At 61.5% G+C, this 17,825-nt stretch overlaps 1 protein-coding gene across 1 annotated transcript in view; it reads right to left on the bottom strand.

Moving 5' to 3' along the window:
• Positions 1–17,617, bottom strand: part of NIBAN2 (niban apoptosis regulator 2) — a 29,108-nt gene extending 11,491 nt beyond the window's left edge. Inside the window, exons 1-4 of the mRNA XM_088177360.1 lie at positions 17,508–17,617; positions 3,922–4,052; positions 636–764; positions 436–541 (exon numbers count right to left, since the gene is read on the bottom strand). Coding sequence (XP_088033486.1) covers positions 436–541; positions 636–764; positions 3,922–4,052; positions 17,508–17,562 — 421 coding nt within the window. The 5' untranslated portion in view covers positions 17,563–17,617. The remainder of the gene's footprint in view (positions 1–435; positions 542–635; positions 765–3,921; positions 4,053–17,507) is intronic.
• Between the last annotated feature and the right edge of the window lie 208 nt (positions 17,618–17,825).

The following is a 17,825-nucleotide window of genomic DNA, read 5'->3' as shown; positions in this document are numbered from 1 at the left end:
CAAAATCACCCAGGGATGCTACACCCCAAATCTACCCCTTCCAGAAGGTCTTTAAGGATGCTACACCCTTAACCCACCTTTTCCAGAAGGTCCTCAGGAATGCTACACCCCAAAATCACCCTTTTCTGGAGCTTCTTAGGGATACAACACCCCACAATTACCCTTTTCTGGATTCCCAAGGATAGGACATCCCACTATTACCCTTTTACGGAACTTCTTAAGGATACAACACCCCAAAAATCACCCTTTTCTAGAGCTTCCCAAGGATACAACACTCTACAATCACCCATTTCTGAAGGTCCTCAGGAATGCTGCACCCCAAAATCACCCTTTTCTGGATTCCCAAGGATACAACACCCTATAATCACCCTTTTCTGAAGGTCCTCAGGGATCACACCCCCCAAACCCACGCAGAGGTCCCCTGGGGCTGCTCACCAGGCAGGCTGTTGTTGACCAGCTCCAGGTACTGCTCCACGGAGGTGAGGATCTTGTAGCCAGCGCTGTTGACCAGCACCCGGGGTGGCAGCTCCCGCTCATAGGCCTGGGCAGGAGAAATGGTCATGGATGGGGTGACCCCGGGTGGGGAATGGCCCCTCTGGGGCTGGGTGGAAGGGGGGAAGGGGGGTTGGACTCACCAGTTTGTTCTCGTAGAGGACCAGCCCATAGTTGTGTGGCACCACGCAGAAACGGTTCCTCCACTTCTTGTTCTCCTCGATGTACTGGAAGATGTTGCCTGAGTAGATGACGTGGTCCTCCAGTGGAACCTGCAGGGAAGGGACAGGCACAGGGGATCAGGGAGGGGACAGCTGTGCTGGGGAGCTCAGAGAGCTCCATCCATGGTGCTCTGGGTGGGTGTTTCTTCTCCAGGGCCGTGCTGAGGGTCTCTGCTGGATTAGCTCCCGTGGCATTGCAAATTTTGGTGCCTGAATTGGTGCATCTGGGTGATGCTTTGAGGGGGACCCTAAGAAAGCTCCAAGGCATGGCTCATCCAGCATGTGGTCACACCTCTGGTGACACCTCTGCCCCTGGCATCTCCCCCCTGGGACACACTGAGCCACTCCAGCTCCCCTAGCTGAGTGGAATTTTGGAGCAGAGCTCTCCAGCTGCTCCTGCAGCCCCAGCTCTGCCATTTCCCTGCCTCGAGGCACTGCTGCCAGAAGGTCCTGCCAGGGCCATCTGCAGGGTCAGGAACCAAGCCCTACCCAGCAGGGGCTCCAGATGGGACAGGGCAGAGGGAAAGAAAGAAGCCACCCCATAGAGCCCAGCACCAGACAATGCTCAGATGTTCTGGACTTCACTGGCACCAGTGACAGCTTTTTTAAACTAGGAGAGATTTTGAGTGGATTTTGAGCAGGAATTGTTCCCTGGCAGGGTGGGCAGGCCCTGGCACAGGGTGCCCAGAGCAGCTGTGGCTGCCCCTGGATCCCTGGCAGTGCCCAAGGCCAGGTTGGACATTGGGGCTGGAGCAGCCTGGGACAGTGGGAGGTGTCCCTGCCATGGCAGGGGTGGCACTGGATGAGCTTTAAGGTTCCTTCCAACCCAAACCATTCCATGATTCCATGAGAGGAACAGGCCAAGGACACCTCGTGCCCCCCCAGCTGTGCAGCCCCTCCCCAGCACCTTTTGGCCAGCAGCATTTACACCATCCCAAACACAGCCTGCCTGAGGGAGCCAAGAATTTGTCCCAGGAATTTTTATGATCCCAGGAACATAAACAAGAGCTGAGAGCTCTCGTGAGGGCTGGAGTGTGCAGCAGCCGCCTCTGCTGCTGTGGCCACCCACCCTCCACCATGGTGGCCGCCAGGAGGGACCAGCCAGGGCTTGGATCCCACCCTGCCCCAGCAGCAGGACCCTTCTGGAGGAGCCTTTTCCACTCTTCTCCCTGCTCTGCCCTTCCCCTGGCTTCCCCAAGCCCCGACCACACACCCCTAGGGCTGGGGGAGGTCTGACAGCAGCTTGGCTGCTCCTCACTGCTTCCCAAAGCCTTTGGAAGAGGGAAAAGAAAGCCCAAAGCAAGCCCTGCAGGAGGAATGAGAACCTGAACCCCAAGGCAGGGATGGGGACAGACAGGAGGTGCCAGCTCTGGGGAGTCCCCACCAGTGACTCCTTTAAGGGGAATGAGCCCTCCTAAACTGGCTCCAGAACCTCTGCCCAGGGCAGACAGCTGGACAGAGCTGCTGCTGATGGAATAAAATCCAGGCTGAGCCCTGACACGGCTCTGGGGACCCTGGAGAGCCACCAGCACTTTGGGAGCCCCAGCAGAGCTGTCCCCTCCTCACTCACCCTCCCCAGGGAGGCACCCAGGGGGCTCCTCCCAGCTCCAGCAAATATTTGGGACAGGCAGGTGTGTGCCAAACTGTGGGGCTGGGCAGGGAGGGGCCAGCGAGCCCCTGGGCTGCCCAAATCGCTGTCACAGGGCCAGGATGTCAGGGCTGATTTTTCAGGAGCTCTGGATTGTTGGAGAGACCAAAGGCAGAAGTGTTTATTCCATATTCTCATTGCTGTTGTACCTTGCTGGTGTTTCAGGTGCCCAGATCATCCTTCACAGCCCATTCCTGCTGTCCCCCTCTGCCCAGGAAGGTCACAGTGTCACCCCTGGTGTCACTGCTCTGAGCACCACAGAGCTCACAAGAAAAGGGAATAAACAAGGAACATTTAAAAATCCCAAGTGCCACATCCCAGCTGAGGCCAGGCAGGATGACACCCTCCATCCTTGTGCCATCCACAGCTTTTTGGGGCATGTTTGGGGGGCACAAAGTGCAGCTGGAGATGCTCATTTCTCACTGCTGTGGTGTCTGGAGTATTGGGACATCCCAATGACACTGCCAGGGAGGGGCTGGGCAGCACATGGGACATGTCCCAGTGACACTGCCAGGACCCTGGGAGGGGCTGGGCAGCAGACAGGACAATGAGCAGCAGGAATTCCAATTTGTAAACGGGGTTTTTCCAAGACTTGCAGTGTCCCTGAACTCCCGACCTCGCTGCTGTCCCTCAGACATTCCTGGGCTGCTTGCTGGAGCTTTTTTTGATGAAGCAACCAACCTGGGGATGGAGGCACCTCCCAGGAGGGCTGAAGGAATCTGAGGAACCCAAGGGTGCTGAGGGCACTGGGCCCCAGCTCCTCACCAGGAACCTCCACTCCTTTATTTTTTCTAACACACCCAGAGCCCAGGCAGGTCCCCGAGGAGATGGGGCACGTCCTGGTGCCTGGGCAAGGTGTCACCTTCATGGGTGGGTCAGGGTTGAGTGAGGGCTGTGAGCACCCAGGGCTCGGGGCTGAGCTCAGGGAGGCATTTCCCAGATCCCTTAGCAGAGCCCCAAACAAAAGCAGGAGCCTGTGGCTATGTGCAATCACATCTCTTCCTGCTTTCAAGGACAGCAGCTCCAGCAACCTGGCCAGGCAGGACCCCATGAAAACCATGCCAGGGAGGTCCCCAAGCCAGGCCAGCTTGTGAGCTGCCCCACCTGAGGTGCACCTGCCTTTGGAGGAGGGAGGGAGGGGAAAGCTGGATCCCCTGCAGAGGTCACAGCCACAAATCCCATCCCTTTAAGCAGGCAGGAGACACGTGGCTGCTGCAGATCAGGAGCCACCCCTGGGGCCAGGGACACCTGACAGGAGTTTCTATTCCTTCCTGGGAATTTGCCCAGGTGGGAGCATCACTCACACCCCGGAGCAGGAGGACACTGCCTGGCACATCTGCTCGGGGCTCCCTGAGCTCCAGACATCCAAGGCCAGCCTCACCCTGCTGGCTCCCTGTGCTGCTTCCATGGGGTGGGAAAGAAAACCATCCCAGGGAGCCCCACAGCGCCCCAGGGACGGGCTGGCCCAGGAGCACAGGGCCACCCGGCAGGCTGGGACAGGGCAGGGGGCTGTGCCTGGGCTCTGGGCAGGCCATGGATCGGGGGATGATGGATCCTTACCTTGCGGTGCAGCAGCTGTGCCTGCGGGCCCCCCGTGCCCTCGATCTCATAGCGCACGCTGTTGAAGAGAGCTACTCCAAACTGCTCCTTGTAGCACCGGCAGAACTCCCCCAGCACCTTCCCCGTCTTCTCTGCAAAGGGACAGCAGAGCCACGTTAGGGACGGGCTGGGTTTGGGGTCTGGAACCCCTCAGGACCCCCCAGACCCCTCCCCTACCACCCTGCTGGAACAGCCCTTGGTGCAGACACCATGGCAGAGCCCGCCCTCCCTGTGCAGCCCAGGGCCTGATTCAGGGTCAGGATGATCTCTTTTTTTTTGGCCTTTCACATTAATTTCATGGATTCCTCTCCCCAGCAGGAAATTCCTGACATTGAGCTGATTCCGGCGGTGCCGAGGCTTCCTGTGCCTTGTGCAGCTCCTGGTCCTGCTCTGGCCACCTCAGCTGGCTGAGACTGGGGGCAGACCCCCTCCCCACCCCAGACATCACTCACACCCCCCCTGACCCTGCTGTGCCCCCAGAAGGGCCATCCCATAAAGGGGAATCCCTAATGCAGCAGGGTTGGGATTAGGGGAAAGGACATCTTGGATCCCCCACACTCACCCATGTGAGGCAGTGACCCCCACCAGGACCCCAAACTCCATTCGGGGATGAGTCCAGGGTGCTGGGAGAGCCTGAACTGCCAGGTATCCCCCTGCACCCCACACTGGAGGAGACCCCCTCTATCCCACGGGCAGCCCCTTCCCCAGCACCCCCTCAATGCAGAGAGTGGGGGTCCATTGCAAACCCACCCCCCGCAGCAGGGACGGGGCTTTTCCAGCCCCAATATGGCCAGAGGAGCCCCTTGGGCACCCTGAGCCACCCAGCACCTTCCACACCCCTGCTCCACACCCCACACGGGGGTCCCACACCAAAACCCCATCCTGAAGCATCCCAAGGCTGGAGAAACAACTCCCCCCCGAGCTGCTTTTGGCACACAGGACCTCGACTTTGAACTCCCCAGTCAACTTTGCCCCAGAGCCTGTGAAAAATGAAGAATTTGAGTCTCCTCCAACAATTTCTGACAGCTCAGGCTTTGCCAGAGCGCTGGCGATGGGCGCGGGGAAGACGGATCCTGGCTCTGCATCCCAGTGCTGGAGCCAGCATGATGCTGGGGGCACGAACCCAGACAAAACAGCCCCCACACCAGCTCAGCACAGCCTGGCAGCAGCCAAAACCTCCAGCAGGAGCCAAAACCTCCAGCAGGAGCCAAAACCTCCAGCAGGAGCCAGGCCGGAGCTGTGCTGGCAGCCAAGGCAGCACAAGGAGCAGCTTTGCTGCAGGGTGCTGCAAATCCCCACGGGAGGAGCAGCTCTGGAGGAAAATGCTGCCCGAGGAGGGACAAACCCATCCCTGAGGAGATGCCAGCACTGCCAGCCATGGGGGCAAACCACAGACTAGCACCACGCTGTGCCAGGGTGAAACCCCCAGAAATATAACAAATTCACAGCAAAGGATGAGACCCCCAGCTCATCCCGGCACAGCAATTCCTCAGCCTGGATTTTGGCCTCTCCTCCTGGCGTCCATGCAGCACCTCTGTTGCAATTCCTGTCTCCCAAGCTGTGTGATTTTGGCCAGGGCTCTGGGCAGCCATGCAGACAGCTGAGATTTAAAAGGACTTTTTGAGGTTTCATTTCCTTTCAGTCCATGGGAAAAAAGGAGCCCCTGGTCCCCGGGCAGGCGAGACAGCTTAGTCACTCATTCTTCCCTGATTAACAGCAGCGCCAATTAGGAGGGTTTAAGTAAATGGAAAAGCAAAAGTCAATTATTTGCAGAGGTTGGAACAAGACTTGCAGTCAAACATCCGAGGTGACTAAATCTCCCCAGGCTCAGCAGGACCCTCCGGGGTGCTGGGGGGATGCTGGGGGCCACTGATGCTCCCTGCCTGGTAGCCCTGGTGGCAAGCCCAGGGGAGCAAGAGGGACACCGAGCTCTGGGGACCAGGAGTGGATAAGAGTGGAGTGCTAGGGGTGGGCTGTGCCTGAGCAGAGGGTGGGAAGCCCACGCTGACGATGCCAGAGCGTGTCCTGACCCCTCACATCCGGAGCAGCCTTGCAGGGCTGGTGTGTCACACTCAGGAACTGCCTCAGCCGCCCACATCAGGCTGGGAAAAACCTCCCCGAAGTGCTGGGGGCTGTGCAGAGCATTCCCTGCCAGCACAGTGGAGCACTGAGGGCTATGGGGAGTGTTCTGTGCTCCAGCTCCACCACCAGAGCCACCCACGAGTGGCCGTCCCTCCATGAGCAGCTTTGGCTGCACATCCAGCCAAGAGCAGGACGGGTCTGGGGACAGGGGACACAGCCCCCTAGATTGTCACCTGATTGTCACTCCTTTGCCATGGCAAAGGAGGGAAGGAACCCTGGGTGTGGGCTCAGACACCCACAAAGCATTTTGGCAAACAGGAGCACGCCGGGACCTCACAGGGATGGGTGTCCCCAGCCACCCACAGCGCTTTCCCAATCCCCGTGTTTGCTCTGGGACCGCTCTGCCGCAGCACCCACACCCTCCCCCTGCCACCACCCCGTCCCTGTCACACCCAGAGGGGTGGCTGGGTGCTGCAGGCCCTGGCATGTCCTGCTGGCTCCCAGCTCCTGGCAGGAGGAAGCCACTGTGGGGTTCCAAGAGCACCAACGCCTGGCTCAGCTGGATGCCTGTGTCAGCAGCCCTGGTCACAGAGCTCCTCTGTCCCCAGCCTCCAGCTGCCCTCCTGCCTCTCCATGACTCAGGCACACGTGGTGGCTCCAGCAGGAGGGACATAAAGGGGCTGCACAGCCGGGAGGGCACAGAGAGGGCTCTGGGCATGGCACACCCCGAGACGGGCTGGGTGCGAGGTGGGATGCTGGCAGCGAGGTCAGGGTTCAACCAGGCCACAGCAGCTCCCAGCCACGCTCCAGCCCTCCCTGCCACGTCCCCAGGGCCCCCACACCCTGCTGGCATCACCCAGCCTGTGCTGTGGGCACAGCAGGGCAGGTGGCCCTGCAGGGACACGGGGATGGAGCAGGGCAGCACAGGTTTGTCCCTGTCCCGGGACACACCCCAGGACCGCAGAGCCTGAGGCTCCTGTGGGTGAAACCAGCCGGGAGAGGAGGCTCCTGTCCTGCCCATCCTCCTGACAGGTCGTGCCACCACAGCTGTCACCGAGCCCAGGGTGACAGGCAGGGCACAGCCCTGGAGCAGTCGGTGCCCCAAGGGCAAGTGCAGCCCTCGAGTGCTCAGAGGTCACGGCCCGGCCAGGGCAGCCCTGCCTGGGTCTTGGTCCCTCTGAGCCAGGGCAGGAGCTGGATTTTGCCTTCAGGATTCCAAAGGCAAAGTGTCCAAGCTGGTCCAGCAGCCTGGACTGGCTCTGTCCTGCCCTGGGAAGCATCTCCAGCATCACAATCAGCCCCACACACAGAATCATGGATTGGTCTGGGCTGGAAGGGACCTGAAACATCATCTCCTTCCACCCCTGCCATGGCAGGGACACCTCCCACTGTCCCAGGCTGCTCCAAGCCCCAATGTCCAACCTGGCCTTGGGCACTGCCAGGGATCCAGGGGCAGCCACAGCTGCTCTGGGCACCCTGTGCCAGGGCCTGCCCACCCTGCCAGGGAACAATTCCTGCCCAATATCCCATCCAGCCCTGCCCTCTGGCAGTGGGAGCCATTCCCTGTGTCCTGTCCCTCCATCCCTTGTCCCCAGTCCCTCTCCAGCTCTCCTGGAGCCCCTTTAGGCCCTGCCAGGGGCTCTGAGCTCTCCCTGGATCCTTCTCCTCTCCAGGTGAGCACCCCCAGCTCTCCCAGGCTGGCTCCAGAGCAGAGGGGCTCCAGCCCTGGGAGCAGCTCCATGGCCTCCTCTGGACTCTCCAGCACAGACACATCCCAAGGCAGCAGCCAGCTCTGATCCCAACCTCCCATAAGACCAGAGCCAGCCCCAGCTCTGAGAGGTGAGGAAAAAACAATCCCTGAGCTGCAGGTCTGATCCAGAGCCCTGACCACCTGCAGCCCAGCCTTGACCTTGCTCTTCCCTCCAGCTGCTGCATTTGCTGCCTGCAGGTTGTTTCACCACAGTGGGAAAAGCAGAGCTCCAGGAACCCATCCCAGAGCCCCAGGCTCACAGAGAGCCCTTCCAGCATCAGTGTGTGTGTCCGGAGCTCCTTTTCCTCATTGCCCTTGAGATCATGTGAAAATGGGAGTGCTGCTGTAAATAGGCCAGGCAGCCCAGTCAGCAGATCCAGCCACAGGGAGGTCAGTCCTGCACAGGTTTGCTCCAAAATTTCCTTGTCCTTCCTGCCCCTCCTCATTCTTGCTCAGCTCAACACACCCAGGACCTACAGGGGTATCAGAGGCTGCTGAGTGTCCGTGGTGGGACAGAGCCTGATGGGGACAGGGACGTGGCTCAGCCCAAGTGTGTCCCCAGGGCTTGGCAGCTGCTCCCAAAGGCAGTGGGACCAGAGCTCTGGGGCTGAGGGGCTGCAGCAGCACAGGCACACCCATCAATGGGGAATCAGGGACTGGTTTGGGTGGGAAAGACCTTACAGCTCATCCAGTGCTACCTCAGCCACTCCTCCCACTGTCCCAGGCTGCTCCAAGCCCCAATGTCCAACCTGGCCTTGGGCACTGCCAGGGATCCAGGGGCAGCCACAGCTGATCTGGGCACCCTGTGCCAGCCCTGCCCACCCTGCCAGGGAACAATTCCTGCCCAATATCTCACCTAATTTCCCTTCTTTCAGTTTGAAGCCATTCCCCCTTGTCCTGTCACTACAATTCCTGATTAAAGTCCCTCTTTGGCTTCTTTGTGGCCCCTTCAGACACTGGAGGGGCTCTGAGGTCTCCACAGGACCTGCTCTTCTCCACATGCACACAACCCACACACGAGTGTTCTCACACCCCCTGGGAGGGGCTGGAGGCCAGCAGCTGGCAAACCCCAGTGGGAACAGTCATCTGCATCCTCCTCCGAGCCCACATCCCGTTTGGCACCCACAGCCCTCACGTGTCCACTCCCTTTCCATCTGTCCAGGGGGTGAGGTGCCTTTGGAACCCACAGCCCTCCACAGAAGGCCCCTGGGATGATGTAGGATCATGGAATCATGGAATAATGGATTGGTTTGGGTTGGAAGGGACCTCAAAGCTCATCCCTTTCCAACCCCTGCCACAGGCAGGGACACCTCCCACAATCCCAGGAGTGGAGTGACAGCAGGGGCTGGAGCAGGGTGCCCAAACCACTGTGGATGCCACAGGGATGCCTCACCCCAGGCAGGGAATTTTCCTCTTGGTTCAGAAAAAATTAAGAAAAACAAAAAGGCTCATTGAAGCAGAACCCCCAGGCTGGGGGAGGCAAGGCCTGGCCTGGCTCATTTCCCAGCCCCGTGGGACAGCAGGACTCAGGCCAGATCCCCTGGCTCCATGCAGTGCCCTGTGTCCCCCTGCAGTGTCCCGTGTCCCCCTGCCAGCTCAGCCAGGGGGTGACACAGGGCTGTGCCTGCAGGAGCAGACACAGGGGCCACACGTCGTCACCATGCCCTGGTGACAGTCCCTCTGAGCCACCAAGGACATGGTGGGACAGGTGACCCGTGGGCAGTGAGTGCTGGCATGGCCAGTTTGCCAGGGGGAGGAGTTAATTACTAATTTAGCCGGTAAATGATTAGTGAGTGGGGGCAGGCTGCTGGGGGGAGCACAGGTTCCCAGTGGCACTGACAGGGACAATCACCACGGTGGCATTGACAGGGACAGCTACTCCTGGATGGCTCTTCCAGCAAGGGAAACAAAGCCACAGCAGGGAGGCTGATGCCACTGGCTGTCCCCAGGTCACCCCTGTCAGTGGAGCTGCTCCAGCCAGCCCTCTCTGCTGCCTGGCACACCCAGGGGGTGTTCCCACTGTCCCTTGGCCATCCCCCTGTGCCACAAACCCTGGCATTATGCAGACGGGGTGTGTGGGCATCCCCCTGAGGGCACTGCACAGCGAGGATGGGGTGCACGCATGGATGGGGGGCACAGGATGCCATGGATGAGGTGCCCAGGGCACCCCACAAGCCCTGAGGAACATCCAGACATAAGGACCCATGGCCATGGACTGTCCTGGCTCATCCCAGGCTCATCCCAGCAGGAATCTGGGAAAGACTGACAGCGGGAGATGGCTCCAGGCAGGCTGAGCAGTAGCAGTGCAGTGACAGCCAGCACAAGGGACAGTGCCACTGTCCATGGGGCACGGGAACCCTGCAGAGCCAGCGGGTGCACCCAAAGGGTTAAGCCCCAGCGGCAGTTTAGGGTTTCGGGAATTTGGATGTGAGCTCATTTCCACCCAGAAACACAAACGCCTTCATCTGGGCCTGAGTCAGCCCTGCTGAGCCCCCAGAGGAGATGGCAGCACCGGGGGAAGCTCGGCACCAGCTCCTGCCCCGGGGCCCTGGCACACAGAAGGGGCTGCAGGAGGGTTTGCTCCTGATCACAGCAGAACCCAGGGGCTGGCCCAGCAGCTCTCACACAAACCAGGAGAGGCTGGAACAGGGAAAGCAAAGCGGGGAGAGCAAAAAACTGGGAGAGTTTCCCCTCTGACCTCCTTGAACACAAATGCACCCTTCACACAAACCCACCCAAACCCACCGCGGGGTGTTCCTGCTCTGGGCTGCTCTCAGGACTGGGACTGAGCTCGACTGGGACCAGTGGGAGCAGAGGCTGCTCTGATGCCAGGCACTGCCCAGCACCAGGGATCTGGCAGGACAGGGGCACTGCCATGCACCAACACCACGCCGAAATCCATCGGGAATATTTTCAGAATTGAAAATATTGCCCGAAACCAGCTCAGAAGGGCGATGGGGGTGGAAAGGGAGCACATGGTGCCTCCGTCCCGGCTCGGAGCAGCCGGCTGCCCGGTGACTCAGGAAGGGTGGGCTGAGCCGCAGGAAGGGATGAGGCAGCGGAGAAACCAGCTGGGGCCAGGCCTGAACCGGTTCATCCTCCCTGGCCGTGCCTGTGCCGTGCCGGGCTCTGCCCCCGCATGAGTCACAAGCGCCCGTGGTGCCAGCGCAGGGCTGGGGCACCCGCCGGGGACACGGCTCTGCCCGAGCTGCCCCATCCCCAGCACCTTGGGGTGTCCCCCGGTCCAGCTGGGACCCTGGGGGTGCTGCCAGGACTCTGTGCCCACCCTGGAGCACCTAGCCCATCCCCAGCACCTTGGGGTGTCCCCTTGGCCAGCTGGGATCCCGGGGGTGCTGCCAGGACTCTGTGCCCACCCTGGAGCACCTAGCCGATCTCTGCTTGCCAACGCCACTGCCCTCCCAGCCCCATCCAACCTGGCAAGGCACAACCATGCTCCCGTGGCCCTGCCAGGCTCTGGAGCCAACCACGAGGGCTGGAAATGAAGCAGCACATTCCACAGCAGCTCCTCAACCTCTAAATAGCTGAAAAACACTGAAAAAACCACTCTCATGCAAGCTTTGGACACCTGCTGCTGTTTCTTTGGACACCGCTGCTCGTGCTCCTCAATCCCAGCCCTGAGCCGGGCTCAGCCCCCTGCCCCAGCCCCTTCCCGTGCCTCGGGGTCACACCCAGCCCGGCAGGACAGGGATTAGTGGCCGGCTACGTGCCCGAGGGTGTTTTCCCGTGGCGTGGATGCCGGTGTCCCGCTGCTCCTGGGAACAGCAGTGCGAGGAATGTGCCTGTGAATAACAAACAGCAGCGGGGCCAGCAGTGGCTCCGGGGCTGGAGCGACATCCCTGCCCTGAGCCTCCCTGCCCGAACAGCCTCCGAGGGGTGGGGGAGGAGGAGATCCCTGCTCCCATCCAACCTGCAAGCCCCCTTTCCCTTTGGAGCAGCCTTTGGGAAATGCTCCAAAGCCATGTGGTTAAAGCCACCCCAGCCCAGAGGGGTGACAGCAGGCACAGCCACCAGCAGAGGTGACTGCACTCCCAGGACTGTCCCATGGACAGGCAGGTGGCTGTGGGAGGATGGAGCATCCTTGTACGGGGGCTTGGCTCAAGCTGAACACCAACCCCAAACCCTGAGCTAGACCAGCACCCACTGCCCTCATCCTGGCTGCAACCACATCCCCCTGAGTGCCACCAGCAGCCGGGCAGGGTGGAGAAGAGCTGCCACCACTCTGGCTCTCCCCACAGCAGGGTGGGACCCAGCACCAGCCCTGCCCAGATAAGGCCCGGCTCATCCCCCCGCACCGGCCGGGCAGCATTGCATCCCTCGGGAATGGTGCAATCCCACCCTGCCCAGCCGGGCTGTGCTCAGGGACCTGCAGCCCCCGGGAGATGAGGTCCCCACGGCAAAGGGGACAGAGCAAACTCGGCCATCTCCCGGGCTGGGGGCAGCTGGGGGTGGGTGATCCCTGCTCCGGGATGTCCCAGCAGCTTCCCCTGCGTCCCCTCATGCCCAGCCCCAGGGAGAGGAGCTGAACCTGGCACACTGTCCCTGTGCCCAGCTGGACAGAGCCAGTGGGAAACCCAATCCAGCCCTAGGGGAGGAGACCAAACAAAGATTTTTATGTTTATCCGAAAAAAACAACCTAACCAAGAGGGATTTGAAGAAAACAGACCTGAACCTGTCCTGGAGCCTGTCCTGGAGCTCCCTCCCCTGCCGCTGGGGAGGCTCCTGTGTCCAGCTCCGTACCCATGCCATAGGATGTTGAGCCACCGCAATTTTGGGGTCTGGGAGCTGGCTCACCCCAGCTTTGGGCACATCCCTTCATGCAGGCAAATCTCTCAAGGGGCTGAGCAGAGCTGGCAGAAGGAGAAAGGAAGCCAGGACAAGTGTCCTGTGCCCCAGAGGCCACCAGCACAGCGGGAGATGGGTGAGATCCTGCCCCAGGCCCTCCAGGGCAGTGTCCCATCCATCCTGCTGTGTGGGAATGTCCCATCTGGGGACTCCCCTAGTGAAGGGGTTCGGGTTCCCAAGAGAGATCCCTGCCAGGGAAGGGCAGAAGGAGACAGAGAAGGGAAGAAGGGCATGGCAAAGGGCAGGAAGGCACAGAGAAGGGCACTGTGCTCTACCAGAGCTGTGTCAAATGTCACTGCTCTTTCCCTTTGAAAAGGGGGAAAAGGTGGAGTTTTATTCCTTCCTCCCCCGCCGGTCCAAGAGACTGGGAGGAAGCAACGAGCTGCTCTGCTCTGCCCCTTCCTCCCCTCCTCTCCATGGGGCCACTGCAGGCACGTCCAGGCTGGGACAAGGCTCCCAAGCCAGCCAGGGGCTGGGGAGGAGGCACAGCTCCTGCCTGGGGACCTCACCAGATGGGCTCTGGGGGCTGCAGCTCCAGGATGAGCTGACATCCCCCACAAACTGGGTGGTGGGAGCAGAGCTGGGTCCTGCAGGGGCAGAGCAGGTCCTGGTCCTCACCTGCCTTCACACCTTCACTTAGCCCATCAAATGCCCGTGGATAAATATCCCTGGATCCCTCCAGCCCTGCTGGAAGCTCGGAGACACAGGAGCCTGTCAGTCCCGGGAGGGTGAGCTGGAGCTGACAGAGGCTGTGCCAAGAGGCACCGAGCCCCTCTGAGCTCTGAGCCAGGAAATCCCAGCTCTGGCTGTGTCCCTGCAATGGGTTTTGGGGTGTCTGATACTGCTATGGAGGTGTCCTGGTCTGCGGGTGCTTTTCTCTCCCTGGGCTGGCCCAAGGAGAGCTCTGAGCAGCCGTCCTGGCTCTGTTCCTCCTGTTCCAGAGCAGGGATCCCCTCCCTGCATGCCCCAGCTCGCTCCAGCCGAGGCCTCTGGCTAAAGCCTGCCTGGGGGAGGCAGGGAAAGCCCTCCCCGAGGGAAGGCAGCTCTGCCCCGGGGCTGAGCACGGCCAGGCGGGCTCCCATGACCGGCCCACGTGGGAAGGCCACCAGAGCCGTGTCCCCTGCCCCAACACGCTGGCTCGGAGTGAGCCCCGTGCCCCGACACGACGGCTGCAGGTAAAGCCCCAGCTTGCCAGAACCAGCCCTCGCCGCTGGCAGGGAGCCCTGACATGCCAGGGGAGTTATTTATTTGGCGATGAAAGACACGCATTTCGTTGGGAGAAACCACCCCGAGCCCTCGGAGCCTCCCTGCACGGCTTCCCCCGGGGCAGGGTGAGGGTTTCAGCCTCCAGACCAACCCCAGAGCCCGGCAGCCTCCACCTCCCACCCCGGCGGGAGCTGAGCTGTGGCAGAGGCTGGGAAATGAGTGTCACGCTTAGGGAAGCCACAGAGAACCTCCTGCTGCTGCCAGCAGCCTCGATCCCTGCGGCACACCACAGCCTGGTGCCTTCCGGCGTTTGCCAGGCACCTCTGGAGCCGGCCCTGCATCCCATCCCATGCCATGCCATGCCATGCCATGCCATGCCATGCCATGCCATGCCATCCCAGATCAGGGATCCAGACACCGATGCCCGACAAGGCTCGTTGGAGCAGGAGGCTGCAGGTCCGGTCCCAGGGAAGAGGCTCGGTGTCACCTCTGCCACCTCCTCGTGGGCTGGTGCCTGTGGAAGTCCTACCCCGAAATTAGCAGCTGCTTCACTCCGTAATTAACGGGCTGGCGACTCCCCGGAGATGCCAGAGCAAGGTGTGAGCTCCCAGGGACCCTCCCTGTGCTGCCAGCCACCCCCACATCCCTCTGGAGACATCCGACGGCTCCTGCTGCATCCCTGGGCTCAGGACCAGCAGCTCCATCCAGAGCCAGCCAGCTCCTGCTGCCAGCCACGCTTCACCTCAGCCCCCAGGAGAAAGGGTGCATGGGATGCTCCAGGGAAGGAGCGATTCCAGCATGAGGGAAGAGCTTCATCCACTCCCATGCTGAGAGCACCCATTGCCCTGGATATGAGAGGACACTGTGCAAAACTCCAGGCACCCAGTGACATCCTGCACACCTGGACACCCCATCCCTGCCACCCTCGTGTGTCCAGGTGACGGTGCCCACACACCCCCTCCTTGCACAAGGAGGATGAGCCAGTCCCTGCTCCAGCCCACAGAGCAGCTTGGAAGAAACTCCCAACCCACATCTGGGAGGAAGAGCAGGAGGAGGAGGAGGAGGGCAGCTGAAGGGTGTTGACAAACAAACTGAATGACTCAGGCAGGAAGATGTCCAAACCACTGTGGCAGGAGGAGGTGGCAGTGTCAGAGAGACCCTGGAGAACAGAATGCAGGAGCTGCAGGCAGCTCTGCCAGCAGCTGTGGATCACACCTGGCTGCCCTGACAGCCCCAGCATCCCCAGTGATGGCAGGGAGCTGCTCTGGGACTGCCTGGAGCCTTCCAGCCCCACCAGTGGGAGGAAAGACCCTGAGCCGGCCAGGCCAACGTGTGTGGCTCGTGACTTCTGGGGGACATTGGCATGAGCCTCACACAGCCACCATCGAATGGGCTGGGACAGGGCATGGGACCTGCACAGCCTGGGCACTGTGGGCATTTCCCAGCTCTCTCCTGCCTTTATCCCAATCCCAGGAGGGGCCCAAGTCTGGGCCAGGCTCTCCCCAGCAGCTCTGCTGGTCTAGGGGCTGCAACCTCGGACAGCTCTGCCAAGCCCAAAGAGCTCCTGTCCCTCCAGCAACCAGGGGTCATGGTGGCCTGGGCAGCAAATCCAAACCCCCCAAATCTGAGAGGACAACTGGGAAAAGCTGCTTGGAGAAGGACTGGATCCCTCCTGGGGCAGCAGCAGCAGAGAACAGGCCGAGCTAGGCAGGAAAACCCGGAGTTTTCCCCGCCACGTTGCTTTGCATGCCTGACAGCAAGTCGTGCCTTGCCTGCTGGGTTCCAGCCCCTCCCAGCTCCGAGGGCTCCTCAGCCAGCCAGGAGCCCTGGCAGGAGCAGAGAGGTGCTCCAGGAACCCAGTTTGTCCCAGTCTCTCCCAGGGAGGTGTCCCAGTACAGGTGTGTGTTCCCCTACTCACCCGAGCATGGCACGGGACATGTTCTAGCCCAGTCTCCATAATCCTATTCCACAGGAATCTGTTTTTCCTCATGAAATCTTTTTCCCATGAAAACTTTTTCTCACGAAAAGCCCTCTGCAGTCCCCAGTCATGGATTAAATCCCACGCTGGGGTAACAGCTCAGTCCCTGCCAGGGTGCAACCATCCAGCCTGGCCTTGCAAACACCCAATCCCTGACCCAGCAGAGACAGATTCCTGCACAGGAAACCCAGCCAGGCTTCTCCTTGTTATTCTTCAGGATTAGGATCACAGGGGCTTGCACAGGGAGCCATCTCTGCACAGACAACCGGCAAGTCACAGAGAAATTCGGCATGTGCTTTGGATCCAAACACGCCACAGGCAGCCCCGACCCGGTGCAGCCTCGCGGATCAGCCGGGCTGAGCTTTAACTAATGCAAGATGAAAACCCCAGAGCGAGTTCCAAGCTCTCCTTCAAAGCTCAGAAACCTGCTGGCGTCCTGCTGAGCCGCATACCACGTAAGCATTCCTGCCAGGATGGGGCCTGGCAGGGCGGATGGGCTGCACGGCGAGACACCGAGTCCTGTGCCAGCCCCACGGCAGCTCCAGCGCTGCTCCGCCGGCAGCAGCGTTTCCCCCAGAGCCCTTGGGGACAAAAGGACTTCAGAGCCACTCCCGTGGCTTTATGGCCGCCCCAGAGGAGTGATACGGCGGAGTCACCTCCAAAACATCGGCACTCCCCAGCCCTTGAGCTGCCGGCGAGATGCACAAGGTCCAGGACGAAGCCACCCTGGGCTGTGACACCCGCCCAGGTGCGTGGTGTGGCTTCACCCACTGGAGACGAGGTTTTGCCAGCCTGGGGAGCTGAAACCAAAGCTGGGGCACGAAAGGGCTCGGAGGTCATGTCCTGCCCGCTCAGAAGCCCCGCGGAGCCAAGAGTGACGCATCACGAGTGACGCAAAGCGCCTTGGGGGAGCCCAGCACCGTGACAGAGGGGTGACCCCACTGCCAGGGGTCAGGCGTGTCACCGCAGACCCCAATTAGCAGCCCTGAGCCCCCCAGCCACGGCTTCCCACGATCCGTGCAGAGCCGTAACCCCGCGGCTCCCAGCAGCTCTGGCCAGACATCCTGTGCCAGGGGCGAGGCGCTGCCGCCCCGACAGACGGGCTCTCAATGACCACATTGTCACCCCTGCCCGTCCCACGGCGCTGCCTGGGACACTGCTGTGTCCTGCCTGGAGGCAGCCAGGGCTGCGGCCAGCCCTTCCCTCCTCCCCAGAACCTTTGAGGGGGGGTTCCCGAAGGATCTCCCAGCACTGTGAAGGGAGGGGGATGAGGCTCATCTGCCAGCCAGCCGCAGCAGCCCCCGTGCTGACAGCGCTGTCCCTGCGCGGGACCCGGCTTCCAGCATCCCCCCGAGCCCAAATCCCCTCTCCCCTCCCCTCAGCACGAGGGGTCCCCGAGCCCCGCCGCCAACACAAACACCCCCGGCACAACCCAGCCTTTCATTTGGGAGGCACACGGGCACCTCGGGTACCCCCCCGAGCTGTGCCGAGGCAAAACCACGGGGAAACTAAAAATTAAAAAGTTTAAAGCGCCAGAGAGAGGCGAAGAGCAGGCGTGGGGGTCTCGGGAAGACTGAGCGGGGGGTTCCCAAAGGGATTAAAGGAGGGAGGAGGGATGGGGAGATCCCGGTGGGGATGAGCGGAGCGGGGGGCGCGCCGGGGGCTCACCCGCGATGTGCTGGCGGCGACCCTCGTCCAGGTGCGTGGAGACCACATCTCCCATGGCGAGCGGAGCCGGGCCGGGCCGGGCGGCGGGAGGAGCGGCAGGAGGAGGAGGGAAGAGGGAGAAGGAGGAGGAGGAGAAGGAGGAGGAAGGCAGCGCTCGGGGCGGCCCGGCAGCGCGGCGCCCCACGGCTCCCCCCGGCCACTCCTCCCGCACCGCCCCGCGTCCCGCCCGCCGCCCCCGACCTCGGGGAAAGGCTGCGAGTGTCCCCCCGCCGGGTAATTAGCAGCGCTAATTGCCGGCGGGGGGATGGGCAGGGCGGA

The sequence above is a fragment of the Sturnus vulgaris genome, chromosome 22 (assembly GCF_052056855.1).
Source record: "Sturnus vulgaris isolate bStuVul1 chromosome 22, bStuVul1.hap1, whole genome shotgun sequence".
NCBI lineage: Eukaryota > Metazoa > Chordata > Aves > Passeriformes > Sturnidae > Sturnus > Sturnus vulgaris.
Note: the sequence above shows the minus strand (reverse complement) of the source record. Positions and strands in the feature narration are given on the sequence as shown.